The sequence below is a fragment of the Papaver somniferum genome, chromosome 3, assembly GCF_003573695.1.
Source record: "Papaver somniferum cultivar HN1 chromosome 3, ASM357369v1, whole genome shotgun sequence".
NCBI classification, from domain to species: Eukaryota; Viridiplantae; Streptophyta; class Magnoliopsida; order Ranunculales; family Papaveraceae; genus Papaver; species Papaver somniferum.
In genome coordinates, this window is record NC_039360.1 from 120,723,293 (window position 1) to 120,742,861 (window position 19,569).

Here is a 19,569-nt window from a genome sequence, read left to right on the forward strand (position 1 = left end):
AAGGGTTCTAAGTTTAATGGTTCCAATTGAGAATGTAATGGAACAAGAAAGGGAGCTGGAACCAGTTCAAATTAATCCTGATTTTGGAACGGAACCAGCTTTAGTTAATAGGAGATTATCATTTTCTTCTCCGCTTTTGAAGATGCCCTAGAAAATCTTACATCCCCAATCTCTGTTGAATCAACAGCTTATTCGTTTTTTGCTTCTCATGATAATTCAGTTTAGCATACTAATAATGCATTGCATACAACACCTGCATCATCTATTGCTCATCCTAAATCTGCATACAAGTTATCAATTCCAGATTTTTAATCATCCTCCTCTTCTGAAGGCCTAAGAATCTTGGTTTAAGATTCAGATAATATGTTAACCATTGATCAATATGGCTCAAATTTTAAAGAACCAAATCAAGCTACAGATACTCATTCTCCAATTCCCTTCCTTCTTGAGTCCCCATCTGTGCAAATGGTCGAAATTCAGGTACCTTTAAAACCCTAATTTATCCTTTTAATTTTCTCTGTTAAATTACATTGCATGTCTGCTTACATTTCATGTCTTCTTGTTTGCTTTATTGCTTTAGAAATTTACCACTTTACTGCATGTTTGCTCTGTTAAATTATCTTGCTCTGTGCACTTGTCTATTAGGAATGCTAGTTAGAATCTGTCTAATATGAAAATCATAGCTTGGAACCTTCAAGGGGGTGGTAACCCTTTTACCCAAAACCATCTGAACCAATTGATAACTAGTGACAAACCAGAAATTTTGTTTCTTTCTGAAACCAAATCCAAGGGGTCATTAGTCAAAAATCTAACTTAAGGATTATCCTAATACTCATATTGTTGATCCTAAAGGGCTAGATAGAGGATTAGCATTAGCATGGGTAGATGGGTTTTACTTTGAAATTGTTCAATGAAACCTAAATATGATCAACATACTAGTACAGACCAACCCTGCATCAGAAAAGTGGTTGCTTACATGTTTTTATGGTAGCCCTTGCCCCCATATTAGAAAGGAGGCTTGGAACTTTTTAACTGACATTTCTGAACAAATTGACAAGACTTCTATGCCATGGATCCTTATAGGTGACCTTAATATGATATTCAGTCAGGAGGACAAAATAAGAGGGTTACCATTTAAATTTTCTGATTGTGAATTCTATCATAATATTCTATCTCTGTTAGATTTAGGCTTTAAAGGTTATGCTTTTCCTTGGAATAACCATAGGGAAAAAGAGGCTAATATACAGGAGAGGTTAGATAGAGTTGTAGATAATTTGGAATGGAGCACTAAGTTCCCTAATGCAAAACTTACTCATCTAGTGGCAGCTGGCTCTAACCACTGTCCTATAGGTTTAAACCTGGATACTTCCAATTGGAAAAACTCTTACACATTTAAATTCTATGATACTAGGCAAAAGGAGAACTCTTGTGTGCAAACTATAAAAAATTATTGGGATCATATTATTAGAGAACATCCTACTAATTCCCTAATTTTAAATTTCCAGTCCTTACAAATTAACTTAGATCACTGGAGGAAAATTATCTTTGGCCTTCCATCAAAAAAAATTAAGCAAACTCTGTTCCAAATTACCAATCTAAACAACTCCAATTTTGTGTATAAAAAGGAAGAGAAAATAAAGGCCAAACTTACTCAGCTAGAAAGTTTGTATGCAACACAAGAAGCCATAGAAAAACAGCAATCTAGAGACAACCTAGTTCATTTAGGAGAAAAAAACACAAAATATTTTCATACTAAAACTATGAAAAGAAGAAAATGGAATCATACTGAATGTTTAAAAAGAGGTGATGATACATTAACCTTTAACAGAGAGGAAATTCAAAAATCTCTCTTTGATTTCTTCCTTAACCTTTTTTATGCTCCTTCACCACCTCCACCTCCACCTCCTAATCCATTACTCTTCTAGAATATTTTGCCCTGTATTTCTTCTGCTGAGAATTTAACCCTTAACTTCATTCCATCTCCTGAGGAAATTTGGAAAGTTGTTAAATTGCTAAAACCAAATAAATCACCTGGGCCTGATGGATTCCCTGCCAGTTTCTTTAAACTTAATTGGGAAAATGTTGGAGAACAATTTGTTGCCTCCATTCAATATTTTTTTGAATCAGGAGAGTTGCACCCTGATTTTAATAAAACTTTCTTATTTCTTATCCCTAAGAGTAGACATCCTTCTGATCCTAGTGGATTTAGGCCAACTGGATTATGTAACACCATATACAAAATTATAGCAAATTTTTTATCAAATAGGATAAAGCCTATTCTCAATATTATCATCTCCCCATTCCAGGCAGCTTTCCTTTCTAAAAGGCAGATTCCTGACAATATTATAATTGCCCAAGAGATTATTCACTCCTTTAAGAAAAAGAAAGTGAAACATGCTGGGATGGGCATCAAGATTGATATGTCTAAGGCTTTTGATAGAGTAGATTGGGATTTTTTAAATTCTGCTATGAAAGCTTTTGGTTTTGATAATAACTTTTGCAATCTCATTCATCAATGCATTTCAACTTCATCTATTGTTGTCTTACTAAATGGTAGTCCTGGTGATTACTTTAAACCTACTAGAGGTCTTAGGCAAGGAGATCCTCTTTCTCCTTATTTATTCATAATTTGTATGTAAATCTTCTCTAGACTACTTTTATCTATTGAAGAGGAAAACGCATTCATGGAGTGAAAATTACACCCAAGAATATTCCAATCTCACATCTTTTTTTTTGCTGATGATTGTCTTCTTTTTATTAGAGATGATTTTAAAGAATGTCATAATATTCTTTCTCTTATTGGTTCTTTTGGAAGAGCCTCATGACAGGTTATTAACTTTGAGAAATCTGAAGAAAAAAATTAGTAAAAAAGTTCAACCAAAAAATCAGAGAATGATTAGTAAAATTTTAAAAATTAAGAAAATTAATCCTCAAGACACTTACTTAGGAACTCCTCTTTTCATTAGTAAGGCCAAAATTAAACTCTTTGAAGGATTAGTGGAAAAGATGGAACATAAAATTCAAGGATGGATGGGCAAAATTTTAGCCCAAACCAGTAAACTGATTCTCAATAAGTCTACCTTGGCTAGTATGACCAGCTTTCAAATGAACTGCTCCATTCTACCTAAGAAAATCACTAAAAAGATTGACTCTTTACAAAGAGACTTTTGGTGGGGGAAGGAAACAGATTATAAGGGTTATTACCCTAAATCTTATTCCTGTCTTTGCAAGCCAAAAAGTAAGTGAGGATTAGGATTTAGAAATGCTCACCTTTTTAGCTTAGCTATGATAACTAAATTGGCTTGGAGACTTCTAACTGAGCCTACTGCTTTATGGGCTACTCAACTAAAACCTAGATACTTTAGAATTAGCTCTGTTTTTAAAGCTAAAACTCCAGCTACAAGTTCTTGGATCTGGAAATGTATAAGAAAGGGTATACATTTGGTGGAACAAAACAGTATTTGGGAAATATGAGATGGATGTGGTACTAATATCTGGGATGACAGATGGATTTTTACAGTGGAACATAACCTTAGTAGTCTTAAGAACACTACTAATTCTCACTCAACACTTGTGAAGGATCTGATTGATCCAATCACTAAGAAGTGGAACTCTACTTTAATTTTCGATTTATTTCCTGAGCCAATAGCTAAGAAGATTATTAACACTAGAATAGCTAGAGATAAAACTGACACTCTTAGATGGCTTCTTACTAAATCTGGCATTTTCTCAGTGAAATCTATGTACATCAAGTTAACTGAGAGAACTGTGAATCACTACAACTTAGGGCAGCCAGATTCCTTCTGGAATAGCTTATGGAATCTTAATGTGTCACAAAGAATTAAAATCTTTGCTTGGAAGTGTTTGCAAGGAGCTTTTTCAACAAATCTGAAACTGTCTAAGTTTATGGATGACATTCAACCCAACTGCTCTTTTGGATGTAATTTTGCTGAGTCTGTAGAACACCTACTTATTTCATGTCCCTTTGCTAAGACAGTTTGGGCTCAAGAGCCATCTCCTGTTACTTTGAATTTTAATAGCACATCTTTCTTAGACATTTTGCAGGAAGGGATGAGGAATAAAAACCCTAAATTTCCTATAGAAATCATGTTGACAAAGGCTTGGTTTATTTGGAAGGAGAGATGCAATAGAGCATTTGAACAAAAACAACAATCTAGTACAAAAATAAGTTTAGAAATATAAAGATTCCTTGACTTTTGGTATAAAGACAATATCCCATCTAGAAGTTTACCATTGGATGAAAATAACTTACAGAAATGGATCCTACCTAGGAAATCTCAGTCTAAACTCAATATAGATGCAACTTGGATTTCCTTGAACTTGCCTGCAGGTTTTTCTTTAATTTTTAGGAATGATGCAGGAGAGTTTGAACTTGGAAAACAGGATCAATCTCAGCAACTACCTCTGAAGAAGCGGAAGCCTTAGGATTACTTCGAGGAGCGCAATGGGCAGTGGAAGAAGGAATGACAGATTTCACAGTGGAAGGTGACTGCAAGAACCTGTTTGACTACTTGAATGGGAAAGCTTTTCAATTGGAATGGCAGAATCAAACTATTCTGGATGAAGTCAAAAGAACTTTTAATTTATGTCAAAACTTTTTGGGTTTTTATTTTGTTCCCAGAACTGCAAACAATGTGGCAGATACTTTGGCAAAGGAAGCCAAGTCTTTTAGGGATACCCTCACTTGGAGGAAGACTCCACCTTTTTGTATTAACAATGCCCTAGAAGTAGATAAATCAAATGTTAGGGTGGCAGCTAATCCCTGACATTAGATGACTCTACTCTTACTGATGTAAGGGTTACTAACTCCTAAGTTAGTTGGTCTGAAATGCACGTAACTTTCAAAAAAGATTATTACAGATTGTATGTGTTGACCCCAAAAAAAAGTAATACTTATTTCTTGGGTGTAATGTGGTCCAAGGCATTAGTTGGTGAGAGGGTGATATTGAATACGAACGAGGAGGAAATTTGATTAGAAACCTCACTTCCTTGGAATTACTATCTAGAACAAATTTAAGACAATCCGTGTGAATAATACAGGAGGTCCTACTGCGATGGGAACAAACAGCTTTCAAAATAAAACGAATTGTTTTCGCCTAAGTCGAACAAACAGCTTTCAAAATATACTCACTCATTCCTCTCTTGATACAACTCACTAATAAGACACCGACACACTTACGTGTTAACCACTATGCAATACCTTCCATAGTGGCAGCAATTCTGGCATATCGTTGCTGCTGTTATTTTTGGCATGACGTGCAATGACCTGCCCATAAGCTCCTCGCGAGCCTCCTCCAACACCTGCAATTCTAACATACTCCTGTGAAGGGGTCCATCGAAATCTGACACTAATTCCTCCGCTGCTGTTTTCATCCAGAGATTCTTCCTCAAGAACTTCGTCAACATATTTGTTATCCCATTCACGTATCCAATCAAACACTTCCAACGCTGACATTGAGTTAAGATCCATCGACATTAATTGTTTATCTATCCCATCAAAAGATGCCTCCTCCATAAACTTCTCGTCAGAATCATCAGTATCATACTTAACATCCCATAGATCTTCACAGTTTGACAGACCTATCTTATTCTCCTCCGGCATCATCTTACTATTGATTTCTTCAGTCTCCTCCTGCTGTCTTTTTCCTTCATTCAGAGACTCCTCCTCCAGAAACTTCTTGTCTGAATCATATGCGGTATCCCAGCGAGTTTCCCAGATAGACAGAACCATTATCTCCTCCGCCATTATATTATTCGTAATTTCTTCAGTCTCCTGCAGTTGTATTTCCCTTTTAACATCCAAAGATTCCTCATCCAGAAACCTCTCGTCAGATTCATATTTCGCATCCCAGTGAGCTCTCCAGATAGACAGAACGATATCATTCTTCTCCTGCATTATCTTATTCTCCTCATGCTGTTTTTTCTTTTTGTCTTTTTTATCTTTTTTGTCTGCTTTTTGGGCCTGCTCCTGTGTTATCCTCTCAGCCTTTTCTTGCTCCTCCTGTTTTCCATATGTTCTCTTTCGTGCCTTTTTCTGTTCTTTCTTTCGACTACCTCCTCCACGAAGGCAAAGGAGAATATGAAGAGTCGAGGCTTTGGTTATACAGTATTCAGCGAGCGTTCCATCTGTCAATTCTTTACTGCGAAAAAACAAGCACTGTTGTGATGGAGGGATCCCTTCCTTGAAGTGAATCTTGGCTTTCACGGTATGAACGGATTCTGAGCTCAGAACCTCAAGGACCAAGGTCTTATTACAGAGGAAATTAACATAGATAAGAAAACCCTGCCAAACAAGATCACCAAAGTCTGAGCATATAACTAAAAAATTTGACTCAGCAAAGTCCCTTGGAAGAATACGACATTTTCTAAACCAAACAGTGCACTTAGATGAGTTGATTGTGCATTTATAAGATTTTAATTTTCAAAATTTTAGTTATAGCAGGATATATATAGGACACAAAGTTATCAAAGGTGTTTGTACCAGAACAAATGTAACAAATAATCAAAATGTGAAACAAGAAAAGGAGTTAACCTCATTTCTGCGGATGGATGTGTTGTTTCCAAGCAGCTCCTGAATTCTAGATGATCCCATCTGATGAGTTTCGGCTGATCTTTCACGAGTTCTAGTAAGATCAGAACCAACAGAGTGGAGACCACCGCAGGTTGATACGTTTTGAGGTTCACTTGTATCTATTGCCTGTTTAATTCAAGAAATTACGTTATAAAATGTTTAATTTAACCGCAAAATCAAGAACAATATGACTTATTATTACCGATAACTTGATCTCCAAAACATTCTTGACCTCAAGTAGCTTCTTGTCAGTCAATTCAGATCGAATGACATGTTTACCTGGGGAGAAGGACATACGATTATCATAGTGAAACTAACATTCTCAGTACTTCACTTTACAATTACATGCTTAGTTGAGAAAACTGAGTAATCCTATTTCAAGAAGTTGATTATGTTACCTAATCTTGGTTTGCTCTTGGCTTCCACATACCCATCACAAGCCATCTTATCGAACATTTTATGCACAGTTGCCTGATTTACCTCTCCTTCCAGCTTACTTTGAAGTTTAGATACTGTAACATAATCCAGTGGAAGGACATGATACAGAGCCTACAATTTGAAATACAATAAGATTAGACATCACAGTAGAAGGACCAAGGGGGAAGGCTTGGGTTTTAAACTATGCCTTATCTAACTTGATAAAAAAACTGCTAAGTTAATATGACGAGGTACCTTTGATTTACACAGAAAGCCAACTCACCTTCAAGTACAAGTAGTCTTCATCATTCCCTTGCTGAACTTTCTCATCAACTTGGTTTACTTGTACATCCATCTCTTCCTTCAAGACAATTGCCTGATTGGATTTCTGAGGTAGTTTGGTTAGTGATCACATAAGCTTTAGACAATGATGATGATCATGACAATTAGATATTGAAGGCAAATATGAACTGAAAGAGAATTAACCTTCAGCTTGCCGATGGAGTAAGAATCCTTTCCTGTTCTTGACAGTATATTTTGGTATACAAGTTTATCCATGCTTTCTGGGGAAATAAAAAGAATTAATGTTCTGAAACTGAAAAAAAAACCTGCTTTCTACCAATGCTTCAACTATACATATGGATTCAAATTCTTTGCTCACCTTCAGTCAGAGCCTGCAAATCGAGAACAAGTTGAAACCCTTAAATTAGTCCTTTACACCAAATTACTGGAGAATCAGACATAGAATTAACATTGCCTAATCACTGGAACAATCCCACTTAGAACACTTGGATGAATATGACATTTTCTAGCTTAGCAACCACAAAGTGCACTTATGAGTTGATTGTACTACTTACCACTGATATGTCCGGGAAGCTAGAGAAAACATCAGTCAGTTCAACATTGTCAATGTGGTGAGAGCTAATCCAGTCTCTTACATGTTTTAGCTGATGTTCGTCCTCTTCTGCATCCCGTGTATCATCTGTAACAGATTTAAACCATTAAGTCAAGGTAAATACATTAGGCCTTGGTTGTTAGTCATTCAAAACATCTAACCTACCTTCATGATCCGCCATGCCATTGTTTTCAAGTGATCGGGCTTTATTTGTCATCACAATTATTAGGTTTTAAAGTGGAGACATGAAAGGGAAGAGGACATGGATGAGGAAAAGGCTGAAACGGGTGATAATTACCTACAGAAGCTACAATGTACCCGTCGTCATCATTTGCTGAATGGCTCATCTGATAAAACATTTCAGAGTTTTTAAATTCTATTCTCGAGCTTCAACCATGTTTCCGAACAATTGAATGAAAATAGAGGCTGTAACATGACAAATAAGTTACACTATAAGTGTACCTCGCTATCTGAATCTAAAGGATCAGTTGTTGGCGTTGAATCAACACCCAATCTGATTACCTCATCAGCTTTCATGTCATTGTTTTCATCTTGACATGGATCCAGGATGCTTTTGACCTGCAAAGTTTCAAACTTGATTACTCAAATTGAAGTTGAAAGATCAAAAAACCTAAACTCAGGTTTCACTCATGCACAATTCGGTATTACCAATTTACCTTGAGAGCTAGTACGAAATGTTTGCTGTTAACATTTCCGATTTCCATTTTGAGAGGGTTCTTCAACCATGGATTGTTAGCTTCTTGTTCTGAGCAGCCTATGAAGAATGGAGACTTATAGTCTATAGGCTGCAAGTTTTCCAAAATATAACTCAAATGTTAGAACAGTATTTCCATTCAAGATTCAAAACATTTACAAACTATTAGTCTAATGAACAAGTATATTAACAGTACAAATACTTCTTTCATGCATCCAAGACCCCTGGGGACAGACTTGGGATGAGAAGATATTCAAGGGGAATTCAGTTTCAGAAGGCATCTGTAAAAATTTAGTTACAACAGAACATAGATAATCTAGCCCATGTTTGCATATATTAGGCCACACTTTTCTGTACCACACTTTTCTGCAGTTGTTTGCATATATTAGGCCATGAATTGTGTTATTTTACTTCAGTTGGACACTGATCACTGATAGGGTTCTACAATGGTGCAAATACGGACTAGAAGCAATATTTAGATAAAACCAGGTAAAAGACAAACAAAAAGAATCAACAGAAGATTAAACAAGGCCAAAGAAACTCACAGTGACATCCTCATACAAAAGAAGCTTCATCAAGATGGTACGCTGAAACGCATAAGAAAAAATGAACTTATAGACATGCAACTTATTGATCACCTAATAAGACTTCCATATGAAGATCTTAAAGAAATTGTGTACCTCTTCTGGCATACGGTCCAGTGTTCGCATCAATTGAACCAGAGTTCGGACCATTTAACAAGCAGAACTCCTGCCAAAACCAAGTTAAAAGTGTTTAAACACAGTCAGACAATCAACAAACTAACCCAGTGGATTTCAAACCACAAAAAGCAAAAGACAAAACCAAAATCTAACAACCTCAAATGCTCGCTATTATACCTCATTTGGTTTGGTGTAATGTCTGTATTGCCATTAGACTTGAATGTTGCTCCTTGTTTCTTATTTCCAGTACGACTTATGTTCATCATCACCTCTTCACTGTCAGAATTCGAATAGCTAAATGAAACTGCACAACACAATCCATTCATGTATGAGTACAAACTTCATTTATCAATCTCCATCCAGAATTCAAAAATACTTTAAGAGTACACAAAGTAAAATCCAACTCCAACTTATCAATGACAAAATCTAGCTTATCAAATGCAAGAAGAAGTGAGATTTAAAATACAAGCATATTCTTCTATCATAGGTCCACCAATAGCTTTAGATATGCAGAACAGAAGTGTCTTAAGGTATTTCGCATCATAAACACGTGAAAGACCACAAAAAAAAAATCCAATTTTAGGTAATCTTGCTTGCAATTAAGGTATTTGTACAAATCTCTTGTGTGTGTTCTAAGTGAGACCTTATACCTTTTTCCATCCAGTCAATAAGTCTTCTAGATTCAGCATCTATAGGCATGAGCTTCTTGATCTTCATCTCTATTACAAATCACAGTAACTAAGTTCATCACATACATGCAAAAGACAAATTTAAATAGGAACAAAATACTAAAAATTATTCGCAAAGAAATTCTGAGAGTTTGAAGTAGATCTGACAAGAAGCTTTAATTTACCTAAAGCAGGAACTGATTTATCATTGAAGTAATTTTCAGGGAAAAGCCCTCTGATGTAGCTTATGTTGAATATCGCAATACGAAGCAGGTTTTTCGTCTGTTTAGGGCGATTCAAATCAAAATTAATAAACAACAAAAAAAACGGCTAGGTGTTATCACCCTTAAATATCTAATAAACAAGGAATTTGAGCAGAAAACCGATAAAAGTATATCTTAGAATCAACGGAGCAATTCATCATAGATTTCTATTTGATATCACGGAAACGAAAAAGAGCTAAAAACCTAACTAGATCTGATGAAATAAAATTCCAAATGACAATATCTTAAACATCGTAGGAAAAAAAACTGTAATCACTTCACTGATTCTAGATCTTCAATCGGGATCTAAAATAATACTTCAGAATAACAAAAATGGAACATATAATCATGTTTTCACAACGATTTCAGCTAGAAAAACTTCCTTTCTGAGAAATTAGTTCAAAGATCTGAGACATTAGTCCAGAGAAACGAAGATAAATCGCAAAATATTACCAGTAATAGAGAATCCTGTTCTGTAATTTCTGCTTCCTTGAGTTTCTGTGCCACAACCTAAATCAAAAAGTAGATCAGAGATCGAATTAGCAGATCGATGAAGAAGAAGAAGAAGAAGAAGAAGAAGAAGAAGAAGAACTGAATGAAGATGAAGAAACACATAAGAAAAGTTTCTAGAGTTCACCATTTTTGCGTAATGAGGAAAAGTTTGAAATTCGAAATTCAAAATTTGAAATTTGAAAGAGTAGAGAGAGAAATGGCGGGATAAAACCGAAATTTTTGCTTCACTGCAATTTATAGACGAAAGTAAAATGAAAATTTCAGTCGGTTGAGGAGATTGGAAAGCTGGGACCTTGAAGTTTCCTAGCTCAGCTGATCAAGTAAGCTTCCATTCGAAGGTTCAAGCAGGATTCGACGGAAAGGCGATGAGGCATACCCGACCGGCCTCCACGGTCCATTCATTAGTTTCAAAAGGTTTTACCAGAATGTCATTAATAATGATTTTCCCTATTTCCTATCCCCACTTTTCCTATTTTCCATCCCTTTCACAATCTTGAAAGTCAATTTATTTTTCAATCCTGGTTTTTCCTATGTACTATCTATAAAAGTCAAATTGATTATGACTATTATATTTGTCTTCTTCTTCATTAATCTCTCTTTGTTACTAAAAAAAGACAACGAAAACTACCGAGATATAAATCCCGGAAGACTCTGTTATTGAAAATTTAGGATAAAATATCTCAACCCTAGATGAATTGAATATCTATGAAGATTACGTTAATTATATTCATCCGTTGAACAAGGTTCAGTGGTTATTAATCAGTTTAATTAATCATTGATTTCCAAACTATCCCACAACCCTTCTGTTATAAATGAATGATCAACCAAATTATTATGCATTTTTCGATCGTGAAAAACTAATTTGGATCCCCAACATGACTCTCTAACCTATATATGTTCTATTGTGTTAATCCTCTTAGTAAAAAGCATAGCTTACTAACTTAAAGCCAACATGTTACAATCATTACTGATGGTGCGGCCAACGAACACAAATGTGCAGGTATCGGAGGAGTCTTGTGGAGAGATGAGGCACTCATAGTTTGATGTCTTAAAATCCATAAAAATTGTATTCGCCGTAATATCTCCACGGTGACGCATATTTCAGTAACTTTGTTTATTTATTTATTATTGACTTATAAAAGAACTGGTGATGATCTATGGAGAAGGAGCAGAAGAGATAATGGTCAATGGTGAAAATGGAGGCGATGGAAATGTGATTTGTTGTTACCTAGGATTTTTATGTTTAGTTATAGGGTGATATTTTGTTGGGTGTAAATAAAAAGTAAGATAGTATTTAGGATATATGAAAATTTATATGGATTATACTTGGGATAACCGGGGATAGGACTTAAGAGGGATAGGAAATAGGAGAAATGGGGATGGGAAATAGGGAAAATCTTAATAATTAAACTTACTTACTATTGTACTTAATAGTAAAATCTCACTCGAAAGTGACGTGGGGCCTGTTTGGATATCGGACTTCAAGTCAACTAGATTCTAAGAAATGTGCAAATGGCAATCCTTCACCGGTATTCGTATGTACAGTTAGATTACTCGTACGACAAGCATCGCCAAGGTGAAACAATAGCCAATACAATTGGGGTTTTGAAACCATTAGACAAATTAAACGAACATATATGATGGATTTGTAAGTTGGGAAAACTTCAAAATTTGCTCATCAAAAGCTGATGATAACTCTTTTACTTTGTTGTTCACTTCTGGTATCATTTGTGAAGGTAACTCCGGACTCCTATCAGATTGTTCTTGTGAAAATGACGCGCCATCTGGAGTTATAGTTTTCCTCGAGGACAGTGAGATGGATGGATCATAACGTCTATTGATGCCAATCCAGAGCATAGATTATCAACTGTACCATTCTTAAACACAATCTGTTCTACACCTAGTGTATTATCTGTTCACTTTTTAATTCCCATCACACTAACACCTGATTTTCCATTGGTGGCATTGTGACTCCCATCTGACTATCCGAATACGTGGTTATCCGAATTCGTGGAAGCAGGAGCTGCAACACACATAACCTTTGCATTGCTATCTGGTTCAGTTTACTACGGGTCTTTTTCCTGCACCATTATGCAACATAGATGCCTGTGTTGAGATTGCAACTACGCGTAAACCCCTGACAGGTGAGAAATGCTTTTTGCAGCAATAGAAACTCAAACTATTAGATTTTTTTTTTTTGAAGCATCAAATTATTGGGTGGAAGTTGCTAAAAAGGAGGGAATGTCATACCACAAAGCTGCAGCTGGAAGCACGTGAGATCTACCAGAGCTGCTATTAGGAGGAGAAGTTTCAATCTGTGGCTGAGGCGCAGGAATCTGATGGCAGTCAATAACCGAGTTATAACCAAATTAAGAATGAAGGTCATGCATCAAATATATATCTATACACTCTGAAACTCTACATAAGATAAATAGACAGTATTTCAAGCTTGTGTATCTTCATTTTTTTACCAAAGATTCATGCAAGGATGCAAGCCAATTCTGCAAAGAAGATGTGAACTTAAATACAATAACTTATATTTGCCACACTTTTGGGTATTGGTTTTGCTAGATGCAGCCTCAGCAATGCAGAAATCATCAGAAGTTATATTTTGCTGTGCTCTATTCCTATAAAAGCAAGTTGTGTCAATAAAACATGTGCAGCAAATCTAAACCACAAATACATGAACTGCAAAAACAACATAACCGCAAATAAATGGAGGATATACTATCAATCTGTGTGTTTTTCCACAACCATTTCTCCCCACACCTGATGACTAAGAAAAATTTTCATTAACTGACATGAGGCATAGGTCATTGCCTACCAAGGGTTTATCACGTAACAATATATTAAAACACCAAGGTTCAACAAAAAAAAAAAAAAGAACTTGTAACTGTGAAATTCAGGGATTTTGGTTCCAAAATTTCTTCTCTGACTAAAGTGAGATATGAAACTTTATGCCTCTTGGATGAAATGATAGCTCGATTTTTTTTTTTTAATTTGGAGTATGACCCAAAGAAAAGATATGAGAAGCAATTAATTGCGTTTAGAAGGTTGTGACTTGACGCAAAAAAGAAAATGACCATCGAATATAGAACAAGAGGTGCACCATGGTAAGTAAAATGAGTGTTTTAAGCATTCATGAGTTTGACCAGAATGTATAAGGAAATATATACCAGCAACACCATCTCAAATATTAGAAAAACAAACAGATAAGCTCACCCAACACTAACAGTAAGTAAAATGAATGGAGTTGTTAGATTCATTTGTTTGCCTACAACTTTGGAACAACAACTAAGCCTTTAGTTTCAAACTGCCTACAACTTTGGAACATTGGGCCAAAATCAATTATACTTCCTAAAACATCCTATCCTTATGTAACAAGATAATCATAGCAAGCTTAGTACAATTATACTTCGCCAAGATGTGATAATTGACACAATTGGTGTTAATTAATAAATTCTATTCCTCAGAACAAGAAATTGTTTTGCGAGACATGAAGAACTAAAAAAAAAAAGGAAAAATAAAGGAGTAAATGAGTTCATAGATTAGGCGCAGTACTTTGCATAGGCCAATCTTCTATCATCATTACTAAAACTATCTTCTTTTGTGCCAATATAAACAATCAGGATTGCTGCAGACTGGCAAGCAATAAAAAGTTTTTCAGAAGCATTAAAGAGGTTTGCTATCATCAAGTTCTGAGCAAAAGAAAATTTTAAAAGCATTAGACTAAGATAGTCTATAACTCATACCATATTTCTCAACCATTCATGAACTCCTGGAATATCGTCTTCTCAAGCAAACTTTTGAGGTAGTGTGGCCTACGTAGAATGAAGAGGCGTTTAACTTACGGGATGCAGTTCGTAAACAGGGAACAGGAAGGGGATAAAATGAAATCTCAAGTAAGTAAGTATTTGATAAGTGAGTATACATACTTCCGAATGACTTCAGCACGGGCTTCCAGTTTAGGAATGGGAAGAGAATGCTCCTGCTGAAGACAATACCCACTCAGCCACTCTTCCTGCAGAAATAATGAGGGAGTTTTCTCTTTTTTTGATCATCAACAACGAAAAGATTTAATGAAGGAAATATTGAGTGAAGTCAATAATCAATATGGAAATTCAAATTTAGTGCATCATATGGCACAAAATTTGCTTCCCTCTAACAGGGTCAAGGAAGTCATGCAGAACAAAGGTTTGGATCTAAATATGGTCAGCGAAAACCAAAATACATTAAGAGGCTAATTATCATGAAAATTACATCAAAGAACTTTTACCTCATAGCTTTTCAACAGGTAATGTGCCTGAGTTGAAGAGTGTTCGTTTCAATAGGAAGTGTCTGCAAGATATCTCTAACGACACCACAAGCTGCGATCACAGCATCAGTATAATCCCTGGTAGGAATTGGTGGTAGCCCCTCGTAGATTGAATTGCAAGCGACTCCACAAGAAGACGATACCCACTCACTGGGGATGGCAATTTGCCCCACCCAAACCCATCCCCGTGGGGATCCGCCCCTATGGGTTAGGGTTTTACCCGTATAAACGGGGAACGGGGCGGGATACGGAGAATCCCCGAAAGTAGTGATGCGGGGATGGGGTGGGGATGGGATTCAAGGTCCCACCCCATACCATAACCTATTATATCTGATCGAGGAATTTTATTGGAAGATAACGAAAAAGATCATGATGAGATGATTAACATAGAGGAAGATGGTTAATAATGAGGAACTAAGAAGTAAAAGGGACCATAGTACTTAATTGTGGATCAACTGTTTCATTTATTTTTCAGTTTTAGTTGGTTATTATAAACTTAAAATTTCAAAATGCACTGCTTATGTTAGTATCATTTTCTGAATCATTATAATTATTTTTTAAATTATTATTATTTACAAAATTTTAAATATTTATCGTAATGTTATGGTAACCCATGAAAAATCCATGCCCTACGGGGATTCCCCATACCCATCCCCGCCCCATTTTTATGGGAAACGGGTAGGGGATGGGTTTTGGTTTTTCGAACGGGGTAGGAGATGGGATTCAAGGTCACCGCCTCATACCGGCCCCATTGCCATCCCTACCACTCACACACTCCTCCTGCAGCGTTTCAAACAGTAAGTTTTCACCCAAAATCACATAACAGAAACTTGAGATCTATGGTCTTAATTTGTTTCAGAAGGAAAATTGATGCCACCAAAATTCCATTAAGAAAGACTACGAATTAAATTTAGGAATACAATTATGGTCTACGCAGATGTTCAAGGTAAAGCATACATACTTTTGGCAGCATCTGCAGAGACAAGGCCAGTGCAAACTTTCCGAGGATAAAGAATAACTAATCGTGCAATTCTCCAATAATAAGTTACTTAAGCATGTAATAGCATTTCTTTTGCTACCCTGTTAGCTTTTCCTTTCTCCCCTTCTAAAGAGTGATGCAATGAGAGAATAACAAGCCCCAAAGTCATCCGACCAACACTGCTTTTTTAAATTATCCACTTTTTCTAAATTCTAAGATGATGAATCCTTACTGACTACATGCGGAGTGAAAGACCCAACCTTTTTTTGAGCCTCCGTAGCATATAACACCTTTAGATTTGTCGATCAGTAAGACCTCTTACAAGGATAAACCACAGACCCAACTTCATAAAGGACATCAGAAGCTTCTTCAATTCTTTTTTGTTGACATAAAAACACCAGAAAACTTACAATTGATTCGTTTTTAATTCCACTACCTGTCCTATCTATCAGCTCGATGATGGATTGTATTTGAAGCATATCCTCCGATGCTTCACTGGCTTCATTTATTCTTCCCTTCAAAACAAGTCCTTTTATCAAATAGATAAAACCAAGTAAATCGGGAAAAATTCCCTTCTCTTTGAATTCGAATAGAATTCTCGAGCCACTTCCATTTCTCCTTTTCTGCAACAACCATCAATTAGAGCCCTAATAGTAAACGCATCTGGTTTACAGAAACTCTTGTCAAAATGTGAAAGAAGCTCCAAAGCTTCATCTAACAACCCATACTTGCAGTAGCCATCAATCAGTAATTATAAACACGAGTGTTTGAAATGAACTCCTGAACAATCATCTTCTCGAGAAACTTTTTTTTTTTTTGCATCTTGAAGGTATCCTTCTTTTGATAAAGCAGTTAAATTGTAGAAATTCACGTTTAGTCCAAAAGTTACTGGGCTTGGGACGCTTTAGTCCACTCATCTCAGGCCTAGTACTCTCTAGTCCAAAAAGGCCCCGTCTCAAACAATTTAATCCAACTATGGACGAGTTAGTCCAAAATTGTGACTGATCCCGATTTTCCTGTATTTCCAATATCCCATAACTACCTTTCAGACGATTCCATACATAAAACGAGTATTTGAAATCGAAAATTTCAGATCTCAAACATGAATTCAAAACAGGCAGTCGGGCAGAGAAGAAATTCGTAGGCGATTTATCAGTTTCAGAGAGAAATTTGGTTGCGATTCAACTTCAGGTTACTGGTAAAGTGTAGTTACGGGATTATTTTTGATCTCATATTTGAATTCACGACAGATTTCAGAGATAGATCGATCCAGAATTCAACTTCAGTTTCAGCGATTTAACAGTTTCAGACAGATTCATAGAGGTTAGGTTGGATTTCATCGTTTCTGATATTTAACGGAATTCAACTTCAGGTTAGTTCTGTTTTTGCTTCATCGTTGAATCTCTTTTCTGATATTTAGTTCTTTTTATTTTATCAGTTGATGATATGAATTCAATCTGTTACATCTTATTGTTTGTATGTTATTGATTTGGTTTTTGTTATATTTTAGCTTTTGATTTTCGTTAAATGATTTTGATTACTGTTTTTTGGTTTTGGTGTTATGATGCATGATATGAAATCGAACTGATATTAGATCATATGCTTTTGGTTTATTCAATTATGTGTTCTAGTAAGATTCTGAAGCTTATATCTTCGATTAATCGATGGAGTAGTTTTGATTTTAAGTTTACTGTTATTTGATTTTTGGATTAAATGTGTACTTTCTTGTACACTCTTCAAGTTTTAGGTTATGCGAATCTGAAACTATTATTATATTTTTTGTTATATGTAGGTGTATCAAATATGTCTGAAAAGTTTGTTCATGTTGTTTTGAATCATGGTGAGCATTCTGCTGCATTTCGTGTTAATACTTTTATCACCGTTGATGAATTGAAGCATTTTGCCTGTAAGCAGTGGAGGTCTTTGTCCCCTTGGAGTATACGTTTTTCCTATATGGATACTAATCAAGTAGTTTTTATACAAGGTGATATACAACTTCAAGGTTTAGTTGCTCTTGTTATTCAGATGAACAATGAAGATTTCTATTTGAATGTTGATGTGATTCCGAAGCATACTGGTTGTAGCACTAGTTCAAGGTCTTTGTCTCGTTCTAATTCTGGTTGTAGCACTAGTTCTGGTGCTAGTACTTCAAACTCTTGTGTAAGTGAAAGTCCTGAGATTGTAAGGGTGGTCGATCATGATGCGAACAAGGCCAAGCCTCTCATTATCGATGAATGGCGTTATATTTTTGACAATATTGGTAGAGAATTTATGGGTGGTGTTAAAGCTGTAAGGATTGTTGTTGATCAGTACAAGATGTGTACTGGTTACAAGATTGTTATTCTTAAAAACGACAAGACTCGTTTTACTGCAAAGTGCGAAGAAGATGGTTGTGGTTGGAGGATTCACTTTGGGCCCGTGAATGGTGACATTTCTCGGTTTGTGCTGAAAGATTTTAACGTTATTCACAGGTTAGTGGTGTTCACTTGTTTTATTGATCCATGTTATTGATTTTTAGGTTTTAATATGTAGACTTGTTTTAGGTGTACATTGTGGTGCACATTACTTGTTGTAGACTTTTTAGGTGGCTCATTGTGGTGTAAATATCATATTCTTGCTTGGTTTGTGCTTTCTTTTTGCATGTATGTTGTTGTTTTTGAGATTTTATTAGGTGTAGAATGTGGTGCACATTACTTATTCCAGATTTTTTTTTTTTGTAGTTGTGGTGTTGGTTTGAGGTTGAAGAGTCATGCGGTGACAACCAAGTTAGTTAAGCATTTGATCGCTGACAGTATACAGGGTGATCCCACTTTAAAACCCAAACAGATCATGTCACTCTTTAAGAAGACTTATGGGTCCATATTAAGTATCACCATGCCCGTTGAGGGAAAGAAGCCGTATTTTAAGATCAATATGGTGGTGACGAGAAGTCGTATAGCGATTTAAATTGGTATGCGAAAGCCATTGAGCAAACTAATCCTGATAGCTTTGTGAAACTTGAAGTTGATAAAGAAACTAGAAGATTTAAGCGAATTTTCATCTGTTTCGGTGCTTGCAAGCATAGTTATAGGTATCTCAGGCCCATGATTTACTTGGACGCTACTTTCCTTAATGGTAGATTCAGGGGTACTTTGATGGCTGCAACATGTGTCAATGAAAATGATGGTTTTTACCCATATGCCTTTGCTATTGTTTTATCTGAAAACAAAGACAAGTGGTCGATGATCGTCCGATTTTTTTCGTTAGTGATCGCCACGAAGGACTTTTACAGGGCATTCTAAGAGCATTTCCTGGTTCATATCACATCTATTTCTTTTACCACATCAAGTGCAATCTCCCTATTGGAAAAGGTGATGCGAATAAAAATGTCGTTATTGATTTGTTTTACAAAGCTGCTTACTCTAACACAGCAGCGAACTTTGAAGAAGCTTTGCGTGGCATGCATGCAATTGGTTGTGGACATGTTGCTAATTATCTCAGGACCATTCCAAAGGATAAATGGGCAAATGCA

The 19,569-nt window shown here is 35.9% G+C and overlaps 1 protein-coding gene and 1 long non-coding RNA gene across 6 annotated transcripts; both read right to left on the reverse strand.

Annotated features, from left to right (window-relative positions):
* Nucleotides 1-5,007: 5,007 nt before the first annotated feature.
* Nucleotides 5,008-11,079, reverse strand: LOC113357179. Of its 5 annotated transcripts, none has more exons than XM_026600499.1 (17): nucleotides 10,705-11,079; nucleotides 10,174-10,270; nucleotides 9,498-9,624; nucleotides 9,300-9,369; nucleotides 9,165-9,206; nucleotides 8,582-8,710; nucleotides 8,367-8,483; nucleotides 8,203-8,251; nucleotides 8,070-8,108; nucleotides 7,867-7,991; nucleotides 7,671-7,683; nucleotides 7,496-7,572; nucleotides 7,293-7,397; nucleotides 6,991-7,141; nucleotides 6,795-6,871; nucleotides 6,554-6,718; nucleotides 5,008-6,304 (listed from the first exon to the last, which is right to left on the reverse strand). In XM_026600499.1, exons 4-17 carry the CDS (start codon nucleotides 9,351-9,353, stop codon nucleotides 5,204-5,206), a joined length of 2,244 nt encoding a protein of 747 aa, XP_026456284.1. In that variant the 5' UTR covers nucleotides 9,354-9,369; nucleotides 9,498-9,624; nucleotides 10,174-10,270; nucleotides 10,705-11,079; the 3' UTR covers nucleotides 5,008-5,203. The 5 variants fall into 5 exon arrangements, with proteins under 5 accessions (XP_026456284.1, XP_026456285.1, XP_026456286.1 ...); XM_026600500.1 differs by lacking the exon at nucleotides 10,705-11,079 and adding an exon at nucleotides 10,534-10,587; XM_026600501.1 differs by lacking the exons at nucleotides 8,070-8,108; nucleotides 10,174-10,270; nucleotides 10,705-11,079 and adding an exon at nucleotides 9,787-9,812 and having other exon boundaries at nucleotides 8,427-8,483.
* Nucleotides 11,080-12,296: 1,217 nt separating this feature from the next.
* On the reverse strand, nucleotides 12,297-16,863 carry LOC113361589. Its single transcript, XR_003365199.1, has 6 exons — nucleotides 16,041-16,863; nucleotides 15,041-15,859; nucleotides 14,700-14,785; nucleotides 14,517-14,585; nucleotides 13,015-13,100; nucleotides 12,297-12,918 (listed from the first exon to the last, which is right to left on the reverse strand). It is a non-coding gene; the product is annotated as an uncharacterized LOC113361589 (long non-coding RNA).
* Between the last annotated feature and the right edge of the window lie 2,706 nt (nucleotides 16,864-19,569).